The 23,054-nt window shown below is 42.3% G+C and overlaps 3 protein-coding genes across 4 annotated transcripts; 1 reads left to right on the forward strand and 2 right to left on the reverse strand.

The window, feature by feature from the left end:
* Nucleotides 1–820: 820 nt before the first annotated feature.
* LOC146205411 (18S rRNA (guanine-N(7))-methyltransferase) lies at nt 821–3,623 on the reverse strand. The gene has a single exon (XM_084590070.1). It carries the CDS (start codon nt 3,432–3,434, stop codon nt 2,604–2,606), a length of 831 nt encoding a protein of 276 aa, XP_084446196.1. The 5' UTR covers nt 3,435–3,623; the 3' UTR covers nt 821–2,603.
* A 259-nt stretch (nt 3,624–3,882) lies between these two features.
* Nucleotides 3,883–5,430, forward strand: LOC146205412 (GTPase Era, mitochondrial). Its single transcript, XM_084590071.1, has one exon. The coding sequence runs from the start codon at nt 4,029–4,031 to the stop codon at nt 5,256–5,258; it is 1,230 nt and encodes a 409-aa protein (XP_084446197.1). The 5' UTR covers nt 3,883–4,028; the 3' UTR covers nt 5,259–5,430.
* Nucleotides 5,431–16,854: 11,424 nt separating this feature from the next.
* Nucleotides 16,855–22,821, reverse strand: LOC146205413 (tubulin beta chain). Of its 2 annotated transcripts, none has more exons than XM_084590073.1 (7): nt 22,667–22,821; nt 21,287–21,395; nt 20,209–20,316; nt 19,036–19,280; nt 18,724–18,923; nt 17,227–17,663; nt 16,855–17,075 (listed from the first exon to the last, which is right to left on the reverse strand). In XM_084590073.1, exons 1-7 carry the CDS (start codon nt 22,721–22,723, stop codon nt 16,894–16,896), a joined length of 1,338 nt encoding a protein of 445 aa, XP_084446199.1. In that variant the 5' UTR covers nt 22,724–22,821; the 3' UTR covers nt 16,855–16,893. The 2 variants fall into 2 exon arrangements, with proteins under 2 accessions (XP_084446199.1, XP_084446198.1); XM_084590072.1 differs by having other exon boundaries at nt 20,209–20,319.
* Between the last annotated feature and the right edge of the window lie 233 nt (nt 22,822–23,054).

The following is a 23,054-nucleotide window of genomic DNA, read 5'->3' on the forward strand; positions in this document are numbered from 1 at the left end:
AACAGCAGTTATTTCCATGTGGCTGGTCATGAAAAAGATTGTATTGGCTTTGTGCCATCATAAGCCCTGTATACATGGACTTGACAGCACCAGGTCAAGTCAGCGTCGGGTAAGTGAGGTCGCCCTTACTCAACCCGGTTAGTGTCTACATGAACTCACTTTTTAGTGATTAAGTACAGCAGTGGCACCTAGAATAGAAATTTCCATTTATTGTGCAAGCTTCCTGTTCGATTCTATTGCCTTTTACTATCGAGAGCTTCGCATATTATTTTTTATTATTGATGAAGGCTAGAAAGCATTTATTTCGCTGGTGCTTCTGGTCGCAATGGGAGCTTTGCCATTCCAGGGTTCCCCTTAACTTGGCTCCCCAACTCGACAGCATCTACACACATTTAGACAAGCGAGTTAATCTGCCCCTGCAGGCGAGTTAACTCAACTTGCTTTGCCGCCTAGTTAACTCGACCCAACTGCGTGTACATAAACCCAACAACTGATCTTTTACTCGACAGGCTAATTCGACTCTGTCGAGCCCATGTATACAGGGCTATAGACCTTTGCAACGAGGGCCTCCTGGGCATCTTTGTAATACTCGCTGGGCTGTTGTGTGCACCTGTGGAATCAGCAGGGGTACTGGTTTGCAACAGTCCAGAGAGGAGGCGTTTTGACGTCCTCCTCGCCCGAAACAAAGGTCTATAATGTCACTCATAAAAATATGCAAACAGAATGTTGCACAAAGAACATTATGCCATATATGGTTACAGAGACTGCTGTAGAGCAAGCAAGCAAACAATACCAAAAACAAAAAATAAACAAACATGGATGACCAGCAGCCCAACAGTGTATTTATGGAGGCATAAATCCATCAAGTGCTGGATAATGTTAGTTGTAGTTAGCCACACAACCCCTTTCACAAAACAAAATATTTACCATTTCTTAAAGCTTTGTCAGGAAGCACAGGCTGCTACTGATCCCATGCACTAATCTTATTAACTGAGAATGACACCATGCATACATAATGCAGCCATTGAAGCATGCCACACCTAATAAGACAAATTTCAGCATTGCCGTGCCATGAAAGTCAAGAATTCAGGCACTATTTCATAAAATCAGCTCACCATTTGGCCATGAAGTCGGTAGTTTGCTAACATTGGTGGGTATTGTTTCTTTGAAAATAACCAAGCTAACGAAGTTCAGGCCACCACGGCAATGCAAGCCCAAGAAGCCTGACAATTACCCATGCAAAGGTGAGCACGCTTAGTCCACTTTGTAAACAAATCACATACCAATTTCCTTGAAATTTCTTTAAGCTTATGACCAAATGCTGTAGGTTTGAGCGCCATGCCACCTACGATACTGTACAGCCAGGGATCTCTCAACCCTCTGCTGAATGCATTGCACCGACTTTCATTTCACGTATTTGCCCTCAGGGCCCATAGAGAGCATTACATATGGCGCTGTAAAAGTAATAAAACACATTAGTAGACATGATCCAAGGTACAAGATGAACTACCCTTCGGCGTAGGCATGTAAAAAGAAAAAGGAAAAATAGCCAAATAAACTATGCGTACCTGCTGATGAGCACAAAACATTTAGCACAACCAAGCAGTGCGACATCCATAATAGAAATAAAAATGCACATTTCCATTTTTTGTTGCACCAACTGTGACCAAATCAAGTTGTCTGAAATCTGCTGGGTTACTACTCGGCAATCTTCTTAGGTAGCCGATGTCATTCATGGATGGCTAGATGCAAAAAAATTCTAGGAGGCAGTTAAAACCCCATGGCAGCGATAAGGCAAAAGCCTTTGGGGGTGATGGTTATTTGACATCACTGCTTTTTTAGACACACTTCGAGACAATTTTACTCGTCTTCATCCATTGAGGATCAGAGGGAGAGTGGTCAGGGTGAAGCATAATTAACATATGAAGATTGGGGCACTGACCAGTAATGAACAAGGGGATATTTTACTGAAGCAGAGATTAAAACTGCACGAGGCAAGACAGGGCACGTGAAGGACAGGCACACCTCGCACTGTTTTATTCCCTTCTTCAATATTCACCAACCAGCCCATATTCGCCCTCTTCTGGATATTTTGCTATCTAAAGTCAGAACGTTAAGGATACTTATAATTTTAGACATGCTGAAACCAGATGCGAGATAAGCCAAGCAGCCTTATTTTGCAGATTCTAGATTACTCAAGACACGCCTGATGAGAACTTCATATGAATGATGCATCGTCTAATTTAGAGCAAACTAACTGAAGTGTTTTGCATCTCTTTAAATCAAGCCTTATAAAATGATGTGTGATCAACCATGTGCTTGACCAACTCACCAGGGGCCACAAAACATTTTTTCAGTCACCCTATGAAGAGCTGAAGCAGCATCAAATGTTTCAGCAAGCTTTTGCAAGCTACTGTCGACGAGGCACTCTTCATACAGGCCAAGTACAATAGATGGCCACTGATTCCCCTTATTTAGGCACATCCAGAATGGTACCGATATTAACTGACATGTGTTTAATTCATGAAGGTAGCGATCCTTTAAGCTCTCACGTTTACAAGCATCACAGTGAACAAGCGCAACATCACTTGCCAGTCCAAACCTCAAAATTTGCCACAGCGCTTTCTGCCTGTGTATTTCGAGTCGGGCCGAGTCTCCTTGCCCTGCCTGCGACGACGCTCTTTCTTCTCCTGAATCCAGGCAGCGGCGCTCTTGGGGCCCTTGCCACGCAGTTTCTTGAGCCGCTGTTTTCGCGCAGTGCATTCAATTTGGTCCTGTTGTTCAGCGGACGTGCCAAGAGCAGCAGGTAGTTTCTGCGGTCCACCGGTGAAAAGCACGAGGAACATTTTCTTGGCTTTCGTGCTGTTCGGATAGTCAACCACAAGTCCGCCCGTAAAGCCTGCGCGCATGGCCTGCTGAGTGAGAAGCTCTACTTGATCAGCGTTCTCCGGGTAGAACTGAAGAACTGCCCGCCGGCCGCGTCCCAGACAAGCGTAGAGAGAGGAGAAGAAGGCATGCAGACGCTTGACGGGGTTGTGACTTTTTTTGTCCGCGTTGCACAGCCATTGCAACGCTGAGATACTAATAGCGCCATCGAAAGCTCCAGCGCGAAAGCATAGGCCTTGGCCCAAGTCTCCTAAAAGCATGTCACCGGCGGCTTCCCGTTCCTGTGCAACATTCAGCATGGCACGGCTGATGTCAACGCCGACCCAAACGTGACCCTGTTCTTCAATCACATCACCACTGAGGCCGCTACCACATCCAAGGTCCAAGATAAGGCATGTTTCGTCATCTGGCAGTGCTAAAAGCTCCACAGCACGTTCCGACATAGACGATTGAATCTCCATGATACGCGTGTTGCTAGTGTACTTCGCCGCTTCTTGTTCATTGTAAAAAATCTCAGGAGGGGCTGAGTACTCCGGTCTTCGGGACATTTTGAAACCAAGAACTTACACAGTCTGCAGCGAAATAGAAAGAACCACGAAATTAGGGCTCCTTTCTCACAGTCAATTAAAACTCACGCGGTAAACAAACCTTTCACTTCCAAACCATACAACTGCGCTAATCGCGTGCACGATGCACGTGCTTACAGATTTACAGACAAATCCACCAATTGGATTGTCTTGGTTTGGGGTGCCTCAAAGCCCTGAAAACATCACATCTCGCAAAATGTTTGTTTTTAATTTAATTTTATATATATATATATATATATATATATATATATATATATATATATATATATATATATATATATATATATATATATATATATACTTTAATTTTAATTTTTAACGCAGCGTTATTGGTCATTTCTTGTTTGATGGAGGATGTACCAATGTTACTAGACTAGGTTAGTAACATTGGGATGTACATCCTTGCTCACCAGATGGCTTTAGTTTCATTCACCCTTTGATGTGGAGATGCGAAACTTTTGCCTTACGTTGGCCTTACTGTGGTGGCGTTGTGATACAACTGTTCGTGTGGCTCGGTAGACTAAGTACGAGAAGTGGCTCGTAAACTGTGAATAGATGTTTTCAAGTCGGTGCTGCGTGTCAGTGAGACTGAGAGCTCTAACGCGGAGCATTTCGTGCTTGTCGCTACGGTCTCAGTCAACATGTACGAGTGACTTTCCTCGTGTTGCCTACAGGACAGTGCCAAGAACTCTAGTTGAATACAACCACATGAAATCAATTGCTCCTGTCCAGCCATGCCATCCTAAGCTACTGCGTGTGGCCGTCGTTGGGCAGCCAAATGTGGGAAAATCGACGCTGGTGAACACACTGATGAACTGGAAAGTTTGTTCTGTGTCAAGCAAAGTGCACACAACTAGACACAACGCAAAAGCCGTCTTTGTGGATGGGGATACACAGATCGTGTTTGTGGATACTCCTGGGATTGTCGACATCGATCATGGGCGAAAGCATCATCTGGAAGCTACGATGATAGTTGATCCTGAACACGCTCTGCTCAACGCCGATGTTGTCGCTGTAATAGTGGACGCATCCGATCACTGGCGGCGCCATTCTTTCGACAGAGAGACGCTACGATTACTCGAGTTCAATGTTGATGTGACTTCAGTTTTAATTGTGAACAAAATTGACCTCTTGAAGTCTAAACGCCAGATTTTGGAGTTCACTCATTCCTTAACAGGGGGAATAGTTGGAGGAGTTCCCACATGCCGAGCTAAAACTGTAAGACGACGACTGACCCCCGATGAACTGTTTTCAAGAACAGAGGATATTTTGAAGACGGGAGGCGTAAACGTCAAAGAGGAAAATGGGGACTTTAGGGGCCCTCAGTTTCCTCAGACACAAAGCAATAACAAAGGCTCCTGGCCTAATTTCTCCCGTATTTTCATGATATCCGCGCTGAAAAACGACGGCGTGAAAGATGTCAGAGACTTTTTTCTTCAGTGTGCAAGGCCATCAGAGTGGATGTATCCATTTGAAATGGTGACTGATCAAAACCCACATGAGCTAGCAACCCTCATAGTAAGAGAAAAAATTTTAAACCATTTGTCTCGGGAGGTACCCTACAGTGTGGAAGCAAAAGTCGCCATGTGGGATCTAGATGCAGCTGGAGTTCTGCACATTGTTATTGAGGTCTTTGGGAAGAATACACGGCATATCAAGCATATTCTTGGTGATGGAGGAAAAACAGTGAAGGCAATCGCTGCTGAGTCACGGCAAGATATTGCTGCAGCCTTTAGGTCTGACGTGTCCCTGAAGTTAATTGTGAAGGATATAAATGCGAGATAAAAGCTTCCCTTGAACTTTGCACTTTTTTTCACTATCCACTGAATTGCGCTGTTCTTAGTGTTCAGAAGAATGAAATAGAAGTTCTCATGTGGTGCCTTATAGCCACTAACACTTAGAAGTATGGTCTGAAATTGTGTGCTATTAGAATGAATAAAGGCACTTTACTGCTCAATTAGTTGTGCATAGAATTTGTTAGCACTGCTTTTGAGCTGTTTTCTTGCCAATCAAATAAAGCGCTTAGGTGAAGCTCAGTTCACAATGTGTAAATTTCAACAGAAGAAAACGGACAGTTAACTTAAATATTTACCCAACAAAGTATCATGTTCATGAGTAAACAGAGATACATGTGCTCAATAAAATGAGTGCCGCTACAAAAACTGTTGCATACAAATCAGTGGCAGAAAATGGGCCCTTGGTAAACTTAAAATATGCACACTAAAGCTTCTTTGTCAGCTAGTCTGTGAAAATTAGTAACCACTTCTCTCATGTTCTTTTTGTAGGCTTTTTAGATGGGTGACATTGGGGCAGTAATGCATTTACGTGAGGTTTGCCTAGGTGGTGTTCAACTTAAAATTTTTTTGTAGACTATGATGCCTTACTCCTCTTGAAATACCTTCCTTGAAAATGTGTTTCCTTCACTTCTTGGAGTATGCCACAGTATTCTTTATTGAACTGTACAGTCACATTTTCCTGTATTGTTGTCATTCCAGGATACAAGCAGTAAAATGGTTCGACAATCTGAGTTGGCAGTGTAGAAGCCACAGATGAAACTACCTGACTTGAATGAAAAGCCTAAATTTTATTGTTGGCATTCCTCAATCTACTTGCTTGACCCCTTAATTTGCACCTCAACTATCTAACACATGCTCATCAGCATGCACTCATAAGCTACTACATTGTGTGAAAGACCACCCAACAGATGTATAAAGCCCCGCTTTAGCCTAGACATGATTAGCACGTCTGACTCAAGATCTAAGGTCCTGGGTTCGACTCTCACCTCATTTGCCTCATAAAGGGGCTGCCTCAATTCGCAGCAGCTTCTAACTCCTGTGGTCATGACATCCCGCAACCCACTGATCAGCCAGTGCCCGGCCATATCACTTGCTAACTACCACTCGCCAGAGGTGTACTCGTGATTTTTCGCTTACACCGCCAATGCTAAATTTTCTGGAGAAGGGCCTTTTTAATGCTATCACATTACTATACCCCTTCTTCGGGTGCTTTTTACACAATTGTGTATGAAGCAATATATCAGGTTTTTCTAAGTATCTGTGGCACCAAAGAGATATTATGTCAGAAATCAAATGTCTGTTAATGGCGTATTGAGAAAGCAGTAAATATTATTTAGCATAAAGTAAATGAGGCAGCATGCGAAAAACATTTGTTCTTGATGAAAAAAAAAAAAAAATGCTGCCTGAAAGATATTTTTTGGTCAGAGAAAGCACTCATTACTGTTGATCATTAACTTTTACTTTGTAAACAGAACTTGATACGATTTCGTGGTTCATACGTTCAAAATCGCGGGCAATAAAAATGTAATGACAGACAAGTTTTTCTCCCGGTTAATATTTTCCCAGATAACACGATTTTTCCTGCTAATGCGCTTAAAATTTCCACAAATTGTGGTCCCATAATACGTCTAGCAATTAACCGGGCATGTTAAGACATGAGTGGGCGGAGCCCTGGAACATGTGGCATACAGAGCTAGAGAGCAGTGACACGCTTTCACAATGGTGGCTTCTCTGCAGTGCCGTAGTGGAAGAGGGCGAAGCAAACATGATAGGGCCGTTTCCGCCGAGACACAACGTACTGAGACACGACTTCTTCTCAGTTCCTTAGGGGCGACGGGGCAAAGTATTTCAGAACAACTACTACGCGCATACCTATGCGCAGGTCAGATCTGAGGAATACAGCGTGATGAACAAAAATGCGGCGACAGTCAGCCACTGGGGTGACTTCTTCACAATGCACGGGTGTAAGGGGACGAAGCGTCCAATAACGAGAATTCGATCTAATTAGTTCGCCAATGCCGGCAAAGTACCGAATATGAGTTGTTAAATCTCTACTAATCGGAGAGTGCAAATGCAAACTGAATTCTGCGAGAAATAAAAAAGGTTCTTCATCAAGGATCTGCTAATCTACATGTGAAAGTGTCAATTATGCCTTAGTACCACATTCAAGTAACATTTTTATCAAAATATCATGCGCTAAATGTCTAATCTACATGTGAAAGTGTCAATTATGCCTTAGTACCACATTCAAGTAACATTTTTATCAAAATATCATGCGCTAAATGTCATACGTTTTCCTGGATAATGCGAATTTCTCCCCATTAAAAAAACTAAATATCAATGTGGTTTTACTGTATATATACACCAGTGTCAGAGCATGTATCACTCCTTTGTTTTCTCTTTCTAAATCATATCTGACTGACTCTGTGCAGGCTGATCGAGAATCCTTGCAACAGCATGTTGATGATTGATTGATGAGATTAAGAAATTTGCAGGCGCCAATTAAGTGGATACAGCTAGCACAGGACTGGGTAAATTAGAGGAGTATGGGAGAGGCCTTCACCTTGCAGTGGGCATCTGATGATGATAATCAATCTATATTGGACTCTGTGATTATGCAGCACTATCTGCAGTTTGTTTGCAAAAGACACAGTGGCCAAATATTTATTTATACAGTCAATATCGTAATCCGCTATTTTTGCTCCTCGCCCGGTGAACGGCCATAGGAAATCGACAACTATACTTGTGCAGTGGAGAGTCACCAAATCACTAGTACGGCTCCCCACATATTATAAGAGGCCCAAGATCCACCAAGCTGATCCATGCATATCCAGATAGCACCGAACATTAGAATAATGCTATAAAATTGCTATCTAAGGTTCCTGAATGTTGCTTAACATTGTCACACAAAAATAACATTAGCAATTCATTCAAAAGAAACATTACTAACGTTGACTTTTGAATGTTATTATAATGTTACACAATGCTGCATTATAAACACTGTTTTAATGTTACAAACAAATGTTGTCTCCATATAGTCTTCAAAATGTTAATTGAATATTTGAATCATACTATATATGAAGCAAAATAGCGTATATATTTTAAACACAAAGTTCCTGCACTTTTGCCCTTTTTCTTCCAGTATCCATGTTTTTTCAAAGGTACTTCTTTGCAACTAGAGCTTGAGTGATGCCCACGGTAGAATGCAAGCCCAGACCTAATATTTTGTTAGAAAGTTTTGTTTATTATCCATTCGGCGCTATCATTCATAGAACACGCATCGGCGATGGATATAAAAGCAGAGTGCAGGAAGTGTGCTGTATTATGGAGTTATTGTACTGTATTGTGATCTCTGCCAAGCGTGCAAGCTGTGTACCATACTGTGTATGTGGCGCCATCTAGCGGCCGAGTTGTGAACAACCGCCATGCTGGTATGTGGAGCTGTGGAGTCCCATCCATCCCATCCGCGGGACAGGCGACAAGTAGCGGAAATCGGCATTTTGGAGCTTTCGCGTGCAAATTTTTGCTTTCTGAAAGTACCTAGCTGAAAGAAAAAAAAAGTTTTCTATAGCAGCGAAGCCATTCGGTCAGAAATGACAAAAAATTATGCTCCTGATCAGGTCGGCTGAAGGCTACAAGCCTGATTACAATTGGTGTGTAACTTTTATCTGGCACAGAGAGGCGGCGGCGCACCACTGGCAGTGATGGCAGCTTTCGATCTACTTTTTATTCTTAAATGATTTCTAGAGATGACTTACCGTAACAATTTGAGGAAAGAAAGAAAGCGAATGTAGCCGTTTCATGTCACGTTTAGGAGCAATGCTAATCGCGCTAGATTTGTTGGGTCAACCGATCATTCATATGCTCTTTACTGCTTGAGCGGCTACTGCGGAAGTTCCCACACCTCCATTTACTCTACCCTGGCTACTTTTGTTGGGTGACAATCAGGCAGGGCCGGTGTTCAAGCGTCCACTACCAGGCAATCGAATTTCAGCATTGCCTACATGACTCAACCGCCTGTTTGCCCGTATGTGCGGGGAGTAGCGATGGCTTGTGAACAGCGGAAGCTGCTATCCTGCAATTTCTCTGACTGGGCGTTAGTTGCGTTTGTCTGACGCTGCCGTCATGCTGACATTAAAATACAAGATAAAATGGACAAATGATACCTATGGAATAGGAATTATGTCCCATAATGGACCTGATCGAAAGTTGCTTTTGTCAACAATTATATAGTCCATTTTTCGTCGCAAGGTTTGCTTACTGCAAGCAATCGCTGCTATTCATATGATCATATTCCCATTTATTATCGGCAGCAAAATCTTAAGAGATGCGTGTTTTCAAAAAAAAAAAAAAAAATTAGCGCTGTTTCACTAAATAAGTTAGCAACCAATTTATTAGTATATCGTCTTCAAGTGGGACAGGTTCTTTCATACTTGCATTAACCTCAGGTGACTGAATCGAAACAGTTCTTCTTTACCTGGCAGCATCTCGTAAATATTTGCCGTAAGGAATATCATCCGCTTATTGTTGCCCAAAGACTGCCGTTGTTACACGGGTATTCAGTTTTTCCGGTCCCTACTCGACAAACGCAGTGTTCGGAACTCGCACGAAAGGCTGCCAAAGCGAAACATTTTCGGTTGGGGCTTGAAATTCAGAAGCTGCTCGTCTTCGCCCAATTGAGTGAGTTGCAAGTAGAACAGTGTAGAGCAACACACGCACATACCACCGCTGTTAATCTTTTATCTTCTGTTAATCATCTCCTTTTGGTTGTTATGTTTTTGTTAATGCAAACAACTGAGTAAAAAAAAAAAAAAAAAAGATTGCGTTAACCGCGGCCGCTCTTAGCAGCTAAACTGCTGCCGGCGGAAATGAAATGATCAGGGAAATGAAGGAAAGAAAGGGGCGAAAGAAGAAAGAACAGGGTAAGGAAGCACATCGCTCACATCAGCTAGTCGGCTTAGATACTTTGCGGCTATTCAAGACACACTGTGTGCAAAAGACTGCAACGTGTGCCCTTTCTCCGAAGAACGCCCTGCCGCACCCGCTGCTATCCCCGCGTCCCCACATACCAGACAGGAGGAGCCGCGCAACGCGTTCCGGTTCGAGGCTATTTTCTTCCTCGCCGCGAAAACGGTCTATATGCTTTCCATGTTTTTTCCATATCCATGTTTCTTCCAATATACTTCTTTGCAACTAGAGCTTGAGTGATGCCCACCGTAGAATGCAAGCCCAAACCTAATATTTTGTTAGAAAGTTTTGTTTATTATCCATTCGGCGCTATCATTCATAGAACACGCATCGGCGATGGATATAAAAGCAGAGTGCAGGAAGTGTGCTGTATTATGGAGTTATTGTGCTGTATTGTGATCTCCGCCAAGCGTGCAAGCTGTGTACCATAACGAGTGGTGGCCTATATGCTTGTGCAAGGTTGCTGTACATTTTAACGAATGTTACATTTATGTTGCATGCATCTTATATATATATATATATATATATATATATATATATATATATATATATATATATATATATTGTTTAAATGTTAATCCAAACAATAAACCAACGCTTATATATAACATTGCTTACATGAGACATCAGAAAAAAAGGAAATTAACAACATCAAAATGTTGTTCGACTAAAACAAAAATTTAGCATTGCTCCAATATTTCGGTGCTACCTGAGTACTACTTAAATAGTTGCCTATATGTTGATAACCACATCACCACAAAGCTATACACCAAGCTTGTGTCAAGGTGCTCTTTGGTGAGACTGCCAATTGTGCTATTAATCATATTAAGCTGCAGGCACCTACCCACTAGAATCGGCAAACCAGACATTAGATGAATAATAAGTTAAGTTTGCTCTCTCTCTTCTAGAGTCTAAATATCCAAGATATGGCTATCTAAGGCTGATTTGTAGCTATCTTCGTTAATTCCCTGTTCATTGGCAACCTATAACTACAAAAGAAAAAAAGTGCACTCCAAAGTTTTGGCAAACCTAAAATTAAGTACGGCTTAGCCATATATATGGTGAGCTATAATCTTTCTACAGAATAAGTAAAGTTTCATTTCTTGAAATAAACACCTCTTAGCATCAAGTACCACTATACTTCCTCAAAGCCAGACTTTTGAAATGTGACCTGCCTAAAAACTATTTATTTTTATATTCTTCTCACGCATCATCTCAATGCACCCAGCTTCAATTATATTAAAGCCTGGCCTCTATGACATAGAACCATATGCTAGCTCTTACGGCAGTTCAGCAGAATAATATTTTATATCACAAATCAAGTGCTGAAAATGTACTTTGGCTGTCATGCCAGCTCGAGCCAATTCTGTTCATGAGAAAAGCACAGCCAGATATTTCAGGAGAGGACTAGGCATCAGCTCATCTGCAAGTTTCCAGCAGTCCACTTGTCTAGTCCATCATTGTTTGATGAAAGTGTTGTGATTAAGAAAACCATTCCTCGGTCCTGCTTCAAATTCAGGCTAGAGCTCACCACTTTCCCAGTCCACACCCATTTCTTTATTTCCCAATTGCTTGTGCTCTTCATAAAATTCAGACATCCACGTTAGAGCAGAACTCATATTACATGCTGCTTCCACTTATCTCTTCTTGCCAAAACTGTCTTAGTTCTTTGGTGATCTTGCATACTGTCTCTTCTACTGCTTGACTTGGCACTTGAAACAGCAGTGTTTCATTTTTCCTCCGTTGTCCTAGTTGTCTAGCGCAGTTGCCCTATTCATACGATGAGCATCTACCAACTAGCCCAATTTGCCACTCTACACTACCAAGATGGTTGTACAAAACTGTTGCCATGTGCTAATAGCAATGCAATTAAAATACTGCTTTGTTTTGGGCATTGCAATTGTGTGGTTGTTTATGGCACATACACAACTAAGGCTGTCATGTGCCAAATGAAATGCTTAATGTATTGTAGTGAGAAATACTGCAGCCCTTCTTTAGATATAATCATTTGCTTAGGATTTTTAAATTTTTTCAGAAAACTAAAAAGAGAAAGTTTCAACAACTCAATTATGTGCAAGCTGGGCTGCAATAGATGCATTCATTATATACAAACTTAAGCAAAATGTCTTTTTCTTAGTTTCTGGATCCAGTTTTGCACGATTATAAAATGGGGTTAAGGGCGATCATCTCACTACATAGCTTGCATGCAGATTTCTATTGCCAATTGTGAGAATAAACCTATGTGTAAAATAAGTAGGCCCAGTGTGAAAGCAGCATTAAATAAAACATTCTTGATGTGTGCATGATTTCCATTCTTTTATGATGGGCCTTACTGGGACTATAGCTAATTACTTTATTATTCCATGCCGTCTGCCATTCACCAAAAAGGCAGTCTAAAAGTGGTGGCAACGCTATTACTTCAAAGATAATGCTTAAGAGAAGAATAGAATGTGAAAGCAGTGTTATTTGGTCATAATGAAGCAGAGCTGATTGTCTCTTAATTTTTACTAAAAGATCTGTATGCAATGTGTTCTACACATACATAAACCTTGCTTTTTGGAAACGATTACATTGATTATGCACCATGAAGCATAGTGAAATGCAGCAAATAACATAACCAGGGTAGTTTAAGAGAGGATCACAGGACATCGCACCATATTCTTTTAGCATGGTTGGGATAAGTTGGAGTCGGCAATAGCTAGTGTTGCCGCAATTCCCGTCCCGGGAATTCACACTACCACAGTTGACCAGACTTGCCAGTTGCATACTTTTAAATTTCACCAAGTATTGTGTACAGAAAAATATTTGATTTTCTTAAGCCATTAAATCCATGGATGTAGTATACATATTAATGAGCATAGCGAAGTGCATGAAGTATGCAACTTTTATTCTTTTCATGCACAATATGATGCATTGTGATGCTTTAAAGCTGAATGTAATTGCCAAAACTGTAGTGAATAATACTTTACTCTGTTACAGAAATACTGTGTTCAGGCCGATGGTGTAGAAATACAATATCAGCTTTCTGGATATGGCACTAAAATTTCCTGCTGCCTTTGATTGGTTGATGGCCCAAACATGATTCCTTTATACCCAGGAAATGAATCCTAAACACAATGTGTTCTGTAATGTAAGCTTTTAGAACAAACAAACAAACAGAAAAAGGCAAGGAACTGAAATTAATAATAATGGCAAAAGCAACATTTTCCATTCCACTTCAGGCTGTCATGAAGGAGTACACTGTTATTCAAAAGAGTATAATAAAAAATAGTAAACACGCACCATCTCCAAAAATGTGGAACAGAACATGGTAAAGATGGTGGGCAGACTGACGATAGTTCCAACTCTAAAGCCCAAGGGATTACTAACAGTCACAGGAAGCCTTGCTGCAGTCCAACCATTATTCACTGCCACATCAAAGGTGTGCATGTGCAGAATGACGCCATCGAAATGTGCGGCTGTGAGCTATTCTGGCTCATCAACAATAGCATTCAAGCTTCTGCAGCGTGAGCACAGGGCACAACTCCAATTGGCAGCTCCCAATCTTTGCTCTGCGCAACTGATTAGTTGAAGACTTCATTAGAAAGCAAAGCAGGGCGATGGTGAATCAGACATCGGGAGCCATTGAGCCTCAGCGGCCCATGCCAATCCGGCAGTTAGGAGGGCTGGAGCTGTGCATTAGTGCCTCTCACTGCTCCATTATGTGGATATTACAGCGTGGGGTTGATATTTGTGCAAATGCACAAAGAATATGGGTTAGGTTTGCGGGTTACTGCTAAGCTTACATTCATTGTTGTAGTGATTGGGGTAGATGTGGGCGTACAGAATTGGCTGTGGGTATATGTGTTGGCCTGTAGGCAATGCCAGGCATGTTCCTCGGCCTTGATCAATGTTGTCTCTCGCCAGGCACCTGCTGCGGGCCACTCGCTAAGAGTTTTTTGCAGCAGTTGGCGAGCGTATCCTTGAGGGCACTCACGGCATGCCTTCCTGTCTTTGCCCAGTAAGCTAATTCACCAGCACTGTTATGGGCAGAGGTGTTGCCCCGTAGCTGGTAGTGAGCCAGGGCACATATGAGGCCAACGAAATGGGAATTTAGGACCCCACAGAGGCAGAGATCCAGCTACAGGCGTAGTTTTGGACAGTGCGATTGGATTCGCTTATATAATAATGTGGATTGTGAAGGGGGAGAATGCAGATGTAATGGCTTTGTCCTTCATGACTTCTCTGTTGATCTTGCATAAGCTCTTTGTAAAAGACATGCCGGGAGATCGAGCATTATACGGTTATATTCAAGCCTAGCTGCAAAAGGCATCCCAAATTGATATAACATAATAAATGCTCAAATGACCTCCAGTGGAGTTATTCATAAGGCATATGGTAGTTTGTTCCTAACTGAATTCAATTATAGCTATAGTTCCTCCGAAAAGCTGAGGAAAGGTTGAAGGGGTTGATAAAAATCAGAACTGGCCAAATTAAGGCATGCATATCATCGTCAGACCACGTGCACATTATAATGCATATTTCTATGTCGCGAATATTTATATAATGCATCATGTCTGCACAAAGTGCCATTGAAAGGAGGAGAGTGTACACTGCTCTTAAACAGTTGGTTTTTCATGAATTATGCTAGAAAAAACTTGCGAGATGCCTAAGCTCCATAAAGAGAGAAACATGGCAGTTCAGCGTCGCCTTTTTTGGTTGTCATTCACCTGCTTACGATGAGATTGACTGGGACGACAACTTACTGTGTATTTCTTTATTCACAGCAGCATATGTTGTCAATAGAAATGCCGATTTGTACGTAATTAATCACTCCTAATAAACATACAATTGATTACAGCAACCATTAGTATATGTTTGCAATATTCACCACTAAGTCAAAGACCACAAGGCATTCACTAGGTCCCCTTCTAACACTCCTTAATCAACAAGCCTTTGTGTAGGACAGTGGTATCAAACATTTATTGCTATGCGGGCAGCGTAAAGAAAATGTCGTCTCTTTTAGGACAGGAGCCAAAAAGAAATGAGAAACAATCAATGAAAACTGAGATCACTAAAAAGCCATACCAATAAAATTGCATAGAAGTCTGACAACACATCTCATTGTCAACCACACCCAACCATTTTTCTGCTAAATTCTACCCGGACCGGCACCACTTCAAGATAGCCTGAAGAGCTACTTCAAAGGTACTGCTACTAAGTCACGGTCACTTACCCTAAAAGAAAAAAATGCAAACTTGGAGAAGAGGGCAGCCATTCAATGTGTTGCACTTAGTCAAAGGTCCAAGAATATCACTTTTAATTTTTTTCTGGGGATCAGGCCTTTTAGTTACTTTAGTTAGAAAATGAATCTGGTGGTAAAACCGACCCACGAAGCAGATACGTGCTTTTGGAACAAAAAGTTTCTGGGCCTTGTATTGGCTACATTAGTCTTGCAACCAATATCTGCCCTAATTAACATATTTTCCAATATTCTTGTTTGCCTATGCTACAGCAACCTCCTCACCAAATTTGGCTGCACCTTGGCAATTCTTTGAATTGTTCATTTTAAGGTTCCTCAGAATATTTGGCCCTGGACGACACATTCTCTGCAGATGCTGCCAGCTTTTTTCAAACATGGGGTAGTTGCACAATCTCACAAAAGGCACCCTGCAAACTTACAAGCTAGTTTCTCTGGATCAGATTTCTGTGGCCAAATTTCTCATGATTTACAAGACAATTTGTAACAGATTCATATACGCCAAAGATGCCTTGGTGTCATTTTCACGCGTAACTTGTCTTGGGCTAATCATAGTGATTACATCTGTAACGAAGCAGTTAGGCTTCCTGCTGTGTACATTAATTCCGCTGCATACATACAGCTACTAATGTATAAATCACTAATTTGGCAAGTTTTAGACTATGCTTCTGTAGTTTGGAATACATATACACAATCAGATCAAGGTTTTATTGTTCACAGTTATGGCCCTATTTCATACTCTCTTTAACACTTCCCTGCCCGAAACAACCAATGCTTTCTGCATGTCACTGCATCGACTCAAAATTCTTCCATTGCATAATCAGTTCTTCGACCATGCTCTCATCCAGTCACTATACTTTCACTCCAGTTTTTCCACTCACACCATAGAATCGTGGAATGCATTATCTGGGAACATTCGCTTCTTTGACCTTGACAGCTTTGAAACAGCAATTCAGTATGCATAATCATTTGTATACATGCCTGTAACCCGCCTGTGGTCATGTAATCCACTCTTCTTATTCATACTTTTGTTGTTCCCTGGGCATAACTTGTATTTCAGTATTGTATTCCAGCATTGAACACTGAACATTATGTTCCACGCATGCCCTATTCACCCACTCCTGCGACAGCACTCCATTGTGCTGCGATATGCATAAATTATTTTTAATGTTTCTGAATGCACAGGCCTGCACAAGGATAGCGGAGAACATTGGACCTACAGGTGCATTCATGGGACCACTTAGGGTTAAGAAATTTATTTGAATTAGCTCTAATCATCAGAGCTTTTGCTCGGATCCAACTAGGATACATTGTTATATATGAAGTAGGAGAATTACACTGTTAAATATAGAAAACTTTATTGAAAGCACCTGCAAAAGTAAAAAAAAAAAGCGAAAAAAAAAACAAACAAAAACACTTAAGCCTCTGCCTGGGCCTCTTCTTCATCTTCAAACTCTCCCTCTTCATCAGCTGTGGCCTCTTGGTATTGCTGGTACTCCGAAACCAGGTCATTCATGTTTGACTCTGCCTCTGTGAACTCCATTTCATCCATGCCTTCACCAGTGTACCAGTGCAAGAAGGCCTTGCGACGGAACATGGCTGCACAAGTGCACAGTAAGCATTGTCACAGCTACACCGCCCACATAACCAATACCCGTACAAAAATAAAAAAAATAAAAGGGGGGCATGAATGGGCAATATGACAGCATGCACTTTAAAAGGGTAGTTTCAGAAGAACCACGACACTCACCAGTGAATTGCTCGGAGATACGCTTGAAAAGCTCCTGTATAGCCGTGCTGTTTCCGATAAAAGTAGCTGACATCTTGAGACCACGAGGGGGTATGTCGCAAACAGCAGTCTTCACATTGTTTGGGATCCATTCAACGAAGTAGCTTGAGTTTTTGTTCTGGACATTCAGCATCTGTTCATCAACCTCCCGCATACTCATGCGGCCTCTGAACACAGCAGCAACAGTCAGGTAGCGTCCATGGCGGGGGTCGCAAGCAGCCATCATATTTTTAGCATCAAACATCTGTTGTGTGAGCTCGGGCACAGTGAGCGCCCTGTACTGTTGGCTGCCTCGAGACGTGAGTGGGGCAAAGCCTGGCATGAAGAAGTGCAGACGCGGGAAAGGAACCATGTTGACTGCCAGTTTGCGCAGGTCGGCATTCAGTTGTCCAGGGAACCTGAGATAGATGAAAGCAAAGAGCCTTGTTAAGAGTCCATGCAAACTTGCAAAAAAGCAAAGTTGCGTGCACTGGGAGACCCTGCCATATGGCACAAGCCATAGCAGAGTCAAAGGACCAGCAGAAGCACAACTACTGCAATCACCTGAAGTTATAGACTTTATGCAACAGTGTTCCCACCTACCAAACGAAAACTGAAACAAGCAAGTGATGCCATGCTGGAGTGTTGTGGTCACAGAACTGCCTGGTGTAGAACGCATCAACGGCTTCTTCAGTTTGGCGATCCTTTTAAGATTTAAGTGAGAATAATGAGTGACAAGTCTTCCGTGGACCTTCCTGTGCTGCCCACATTTCCAAGTGACCATGAACATGCCTACGATGCATTGAAAACAGCCCGAGAGGCACCGGCAACGAAGAAATTAGCAACGGTCTGCCAATGTTAAAGACCAGGAAGCGCACCGGATACGGATTTCTTTTCCTCTTGAAATGGCAGACTGGCTGCTGTTCACTAGTGGCCCCGTTTTTTCCTTTTGCGTCAATAATCAATTCGTCTACACCCGGCGATCCTTTTCCTTCTCCCTCTGCTTATCCCTCTGCTTCCTTGCATGAACGACACCATATCATGATCACATATTCTATTACAAGTACATCTTGCCGAAAACTGCAGATTCCTAGTCTTTAACACAGCCCAAAGGCTTTACACTGCTTAGCTAAGGGATGTGGACTCAATGCCGGTCGAAGCGGCTGTTTTTTTCCCGATGGAGATAAAAAATGTTAATGCTTGAGTGCAGAGATTCGATGTATGTTAATCCTCATCTGGTCAAAATTATACATAGCCCTCCACCATTGCACGTCTCGTAGCCCTGGTGCAAGACATACAAATTTTTCTAGTATACAGATAGCCAATAAAGGGAACTGTGCAAGAGGGCTATTCACAAGGTCCAGCTATAGTAGAAACTCACCACAAGAAGCACACTAGTACTTGAGTACTCTGTAAGGTTACGACACCAACAACTGTACTCTTAGGTTACCACTGCCTACAGCTTCACTGAGCACTCACCTAAGGCAAGTGGTGACACCAGACATTGTTGCAGAAACTAAGTGGTTGAGATCTCCATAAGTTGGAGTGGTGAGCTTGAGGGTGCGGAAGCAAATGTCATAAAGAGCCTCATTATCAATGCAGTAGGTCTCGTCTGTGTTTTCTACCAACTGGTGCACCGAGAGAGTAGCATTGTACGGCTCAACAACAGTGTCGGAAACCTGAAAAGTGAAAAAGACCATGACAACCAAGTGCACACAGACGAAGTGCAAGTGGCACGTCTAGATGCGTAAAGAGCACACAGAAAGGAGCATAGCCAATACTTGTACAAACCTTTGGAGATGGGACAACACTGAATGTGTTCATGATGCGATCAGGGTATTCCTCTCGAATCTTTGAGATTAGAAGGGTACCCATGCCGGATCCAGTGCCACCACCAAGGGAGTGGGTAAGCTGAAAACCTTGCAAGCAGTCACATCCCTCTGCTTCCTTGCGCACCACGTCCAGCACAGAGTCAACCAGTTCAGCTCCTTCTGTGTAGTGGCCCTTAGCCCAGTTGTTGCCAGCACCGCTTTGGCCTGAATAAATAGACAAGGAAAAAAAGAAAGGAACAGTGAACAAAAAGAGGTCACAGTGGCACAGAAAGGTACCTAAGAAGGGCCAATAATTATGAGAAGTCTGCAGAGAGTAGCTATAAACAAGGAATGTGCCAGAAAGTCTGGAACTGTTATCCAACTGATAGTCTGGCATAAATAACATAGCTTGTGATGACATGGTATGCAGTATTCAACATTCCAGCTTCACGCATATCAAGAGGTGGCATAGTGGGTGCATCTAGATTGATAGCCTGGGCTTTTGCGAGGTGCACTGATACATCAAAAGGCAGTGGCCAAAATTCGATCCCATGCCCTTTGGCTCAGCAGGTGGACACCACAGCCACTAAGCCACCGCAGCAGGTAATTTATGTTGAGAGGTAAATTGGAGTCAAGGAAAAGTCTTTACAGAGATGGTAAACAAAGGTTAAAATGGCAGGAGGAGAAAAAGCCAGAACTGTAGCACCATCTTTAGAGACCGGCTACCAATGAGTTTTATGGGATAAGCTGACCTGGATCACAAGATTTCAAAGTTGAAAGTTGTTAGGGATAGGTAATGCCATCACCTGGAAGATCGCCATTAACAGCATTCACCAAAATCCAAAGGCGAAAGACTTTCACACTGCAAGAAGGGCTGCTGTAGGAAGCCTTTTAGGGTCAATAACCTTGAACAACAGTCCACAGGGACTCTCTTCCACTACAACAGCCATACGGGACATCTTAAAGCAACTAGCCACACTTATAAGCTAATGTATAAACTTTGCGAAAATGAAATTTCTTTCAAGGAATGAGCAGCTGCAGTTAAAAGCACTTGGAAACATGAAAGCAAGTGTAAAAATTCTAATTGCTTTCAAAGGCTGGGGCAGAGTGAAGGTATAGATGGTGGTAGAGGCAATGATCAGCAGTTGCTTACCAAAAACAAAGTTATCTGGCCGGAAGAGTTGTCCAAAGGGTCCTGACCGCACGGAGTCCATGGTTCCAGGCTCCAGGTCAACGAGAATGGCCCGAGGCACGTATTTACCTCCTCAAGCAAAAAGAAAATCGCACTTAGTGGTAGAAGAAAGGACCATTCAGCGGAAAGCTTTAGCAGTTAAGCCCAAACGAAACAAAATGAAGTAAAGAAGACACTAACAAATATAGACCGGTCGACAAATACCAAGATTCAAAAGTTCCAATAAGGTTTGAAATGCATACGCACTGAGTGCTAAACATAGCGTACACTGCCAAAGCTGCCATGAAGTTCGAAACCAGAACAGCAAAACATGTGCACTATGTTTAAGCCACCTTTTGTAGAACTATGGAAGTGCAGCACTAGCTAGTGTGGTGCACAAAAATGGCATCTATGACTTTACGCAAATGAGATAAATTACAATCATGGCATCCCATCATGCAAATGAAGCTTTGAAAAGCTTGCATTTGCAGATGTTTTTGAACCCATTAAATATATAGCTCAAGCCCGTGCAACGTTGAAGCTCGTTCATAAAAAGTTGCTGCAAGCTTGCAACTCTGCTAGAAATGACATAGTCATAACTGAGATCTATGTAATGCTGCAGCAAAAAGGTCCCACGCAACAAGAGTGCTTTCAAAATTGCAGTTTGTCCGCATCACAAGGGATTCTGAAGTGCCAGAATATCTGCATTTGAAATAAAACTCAACAAGAAGCCAATACGGAGTATTTATACTAATTCAATATTGAGTACATACTCAAATGTTGCCCAGACGTGACCAAAGAGAATGCCATTAAGAGAGGTCATTAAATTATTTAACCCATGCAGAACCGAATACAGTGGGCACAACTGCAATGGCAGGAACTGTGCAGGCCATAAGTTTTATTGTGAGCATGGCAAAAAGATTGTACAAACCATGTGCGAGCGCACCACTCGAGCTGCTCTGCTGCAGGTCAGACTTTTTATCAGAGTAAATAGCAGCAGGGTGTGCCAAACGCAACACTGTTCGTAAAATTGTCGACAAAAATAAAAATAAGCAAGTACCTGAGGCTTCATTGTAATAAACATTTATGCGTTCTAACTGAAGATCAGAGTCTCCATGGTATGTGCCAGTTGGGTCGATACCATGCTCATCGGAGATCACCTCCCAAAACTGCAAACACCAAAACAAAAAATTTGAAGTTTTTGTGGTCACACCAAAAAACGATGACAGATGTAGCGCATATTGGACTTAGAGCAGCAAAGATACCAAATTATGGTTGCACATTTTTTTTTTGAATGTCATGGTACTTGCATATGACCGCTAAACAATTTCCAATCGAGTTTCCTCTCGCGTTGCTTTCATTAAAATAGCCAACCGACATGTAAAAGGCCACTATAGACCACATAAGGCAATAGAAAATAGACTAGGATAATTGCTGCTTCCATACTCATTTCACAGCTTTAGGAGAGCTTAGCTTTGTACTGTTTTAAACCCGTACAATCATAACAGCTATTATATTGTAGCTTTGCATGGCTAACATGACTTATACAGCATGAAATAAGGAATCAAGCTGGAAATGTTTCAGCAATTGTAGACAAATACCCCCCGGTGATGCAATTATTTTATTGGTACAAAGAACAACGTTTTACTGTTAAGAATTTATTTTTAAAGGTCAATTTGTTTAGACTTCACTTCGATCAAAAATGCACCAACACATGGATATCCAATGCGGACAGTTTCTCTTAGCGGCTCTACCATATCACAAAATCAGAAAACACGCAACCACAAATTTTGTCTCTGCACTCCTTCAAAACTCGCGCAAAACACTCAGTGGCGCGCCTCTGGATTTCAAACTGCCCCGGCAACATGGTTGCTACCGGTACTGTTTGTCAATGCTCTTTTCCATGTCTCGCTGCGGTAACTTAAAAACGTTGCTAATTGAACACCAAATTATCACTAACTAATCAATTCAAATACGGTAACCGCATAACTGCTAAAAAATTACCGCTCGTTCCGCCCCAACCTCGTTGGTTGTCGATGGACGGTTCCAGCGTTCGCGATGCCACACCCAGCCTCCAATGCGAAATTAAAGTCTAAAACTGCCCAAGACAGCAGAAGTCGTTAGAAAACGAAATGGCTATAACGCTGACGTGACATGATCAGCCGGTTAAGCTCGCATGGCACAAGCAGCAGACTAAACGTTCACGCGAGCAAAGGTAGCGACCAAGAACATATCTGAAATAGGGCTCAAAGCCAAATATGCACAGCAGCCGCAATTAGGACACATTTTTAACTAGACGGAGTAAGCAGAAATCATGCTATGTCATCGCAAACGGTATCGACAATCAAAATATGAATGAACATAACGGAAAAGCCACCGCGGTGTCAGAAGAGATGCGCTTGAACCACGAAATAATCCACGTCGGTAACCAGCAACTTACCTTCGCTCCGATTTGGTTCCCACACTGACCGGCCTGAATGTGGACTATCTCACGCATCTCGAATTTAAATACTCCAACCAAAGCTCTACTGCCAAAACACGTCGACTGCCGGCTCCGAACAGGGGCGAGAGTATTTATACCCAAGCGGCGCAGCACTGCCTTTTACTCATCTGTGTTCGTACGCGTAGGCGTGGATATTTAATAGTCTGTAAAAAAATGTTAGCGCTAATGTTTTACGAATAGAATACTGTAGTGGATGTATTTGTATTATTTCAAGCTTACGTAACAAAATAAATGTGAAACACATCCCGAGTGCAATAGGAACTATTTCTTGTTTCGAAAAGCATCGTGACGGACGGGGTGCTTGATGTGGCAAGGAATAGCGAAC

Source organism: Amblyomma maculatum, chromosome 1 (assembly GCF_055883805.1).
Source record: "Amblyomma maculatum isolate TAMU_Amacu chromosome 1, ASM5588380v1, whole genome shotgun sequence".
Classification (NCBI taxonomy): Eukaryota; Metazoa; Arthropoda; class Arachnida; order Ixodida; family Ixodidae; genus Amblyomma; species Amblyomma maculatum.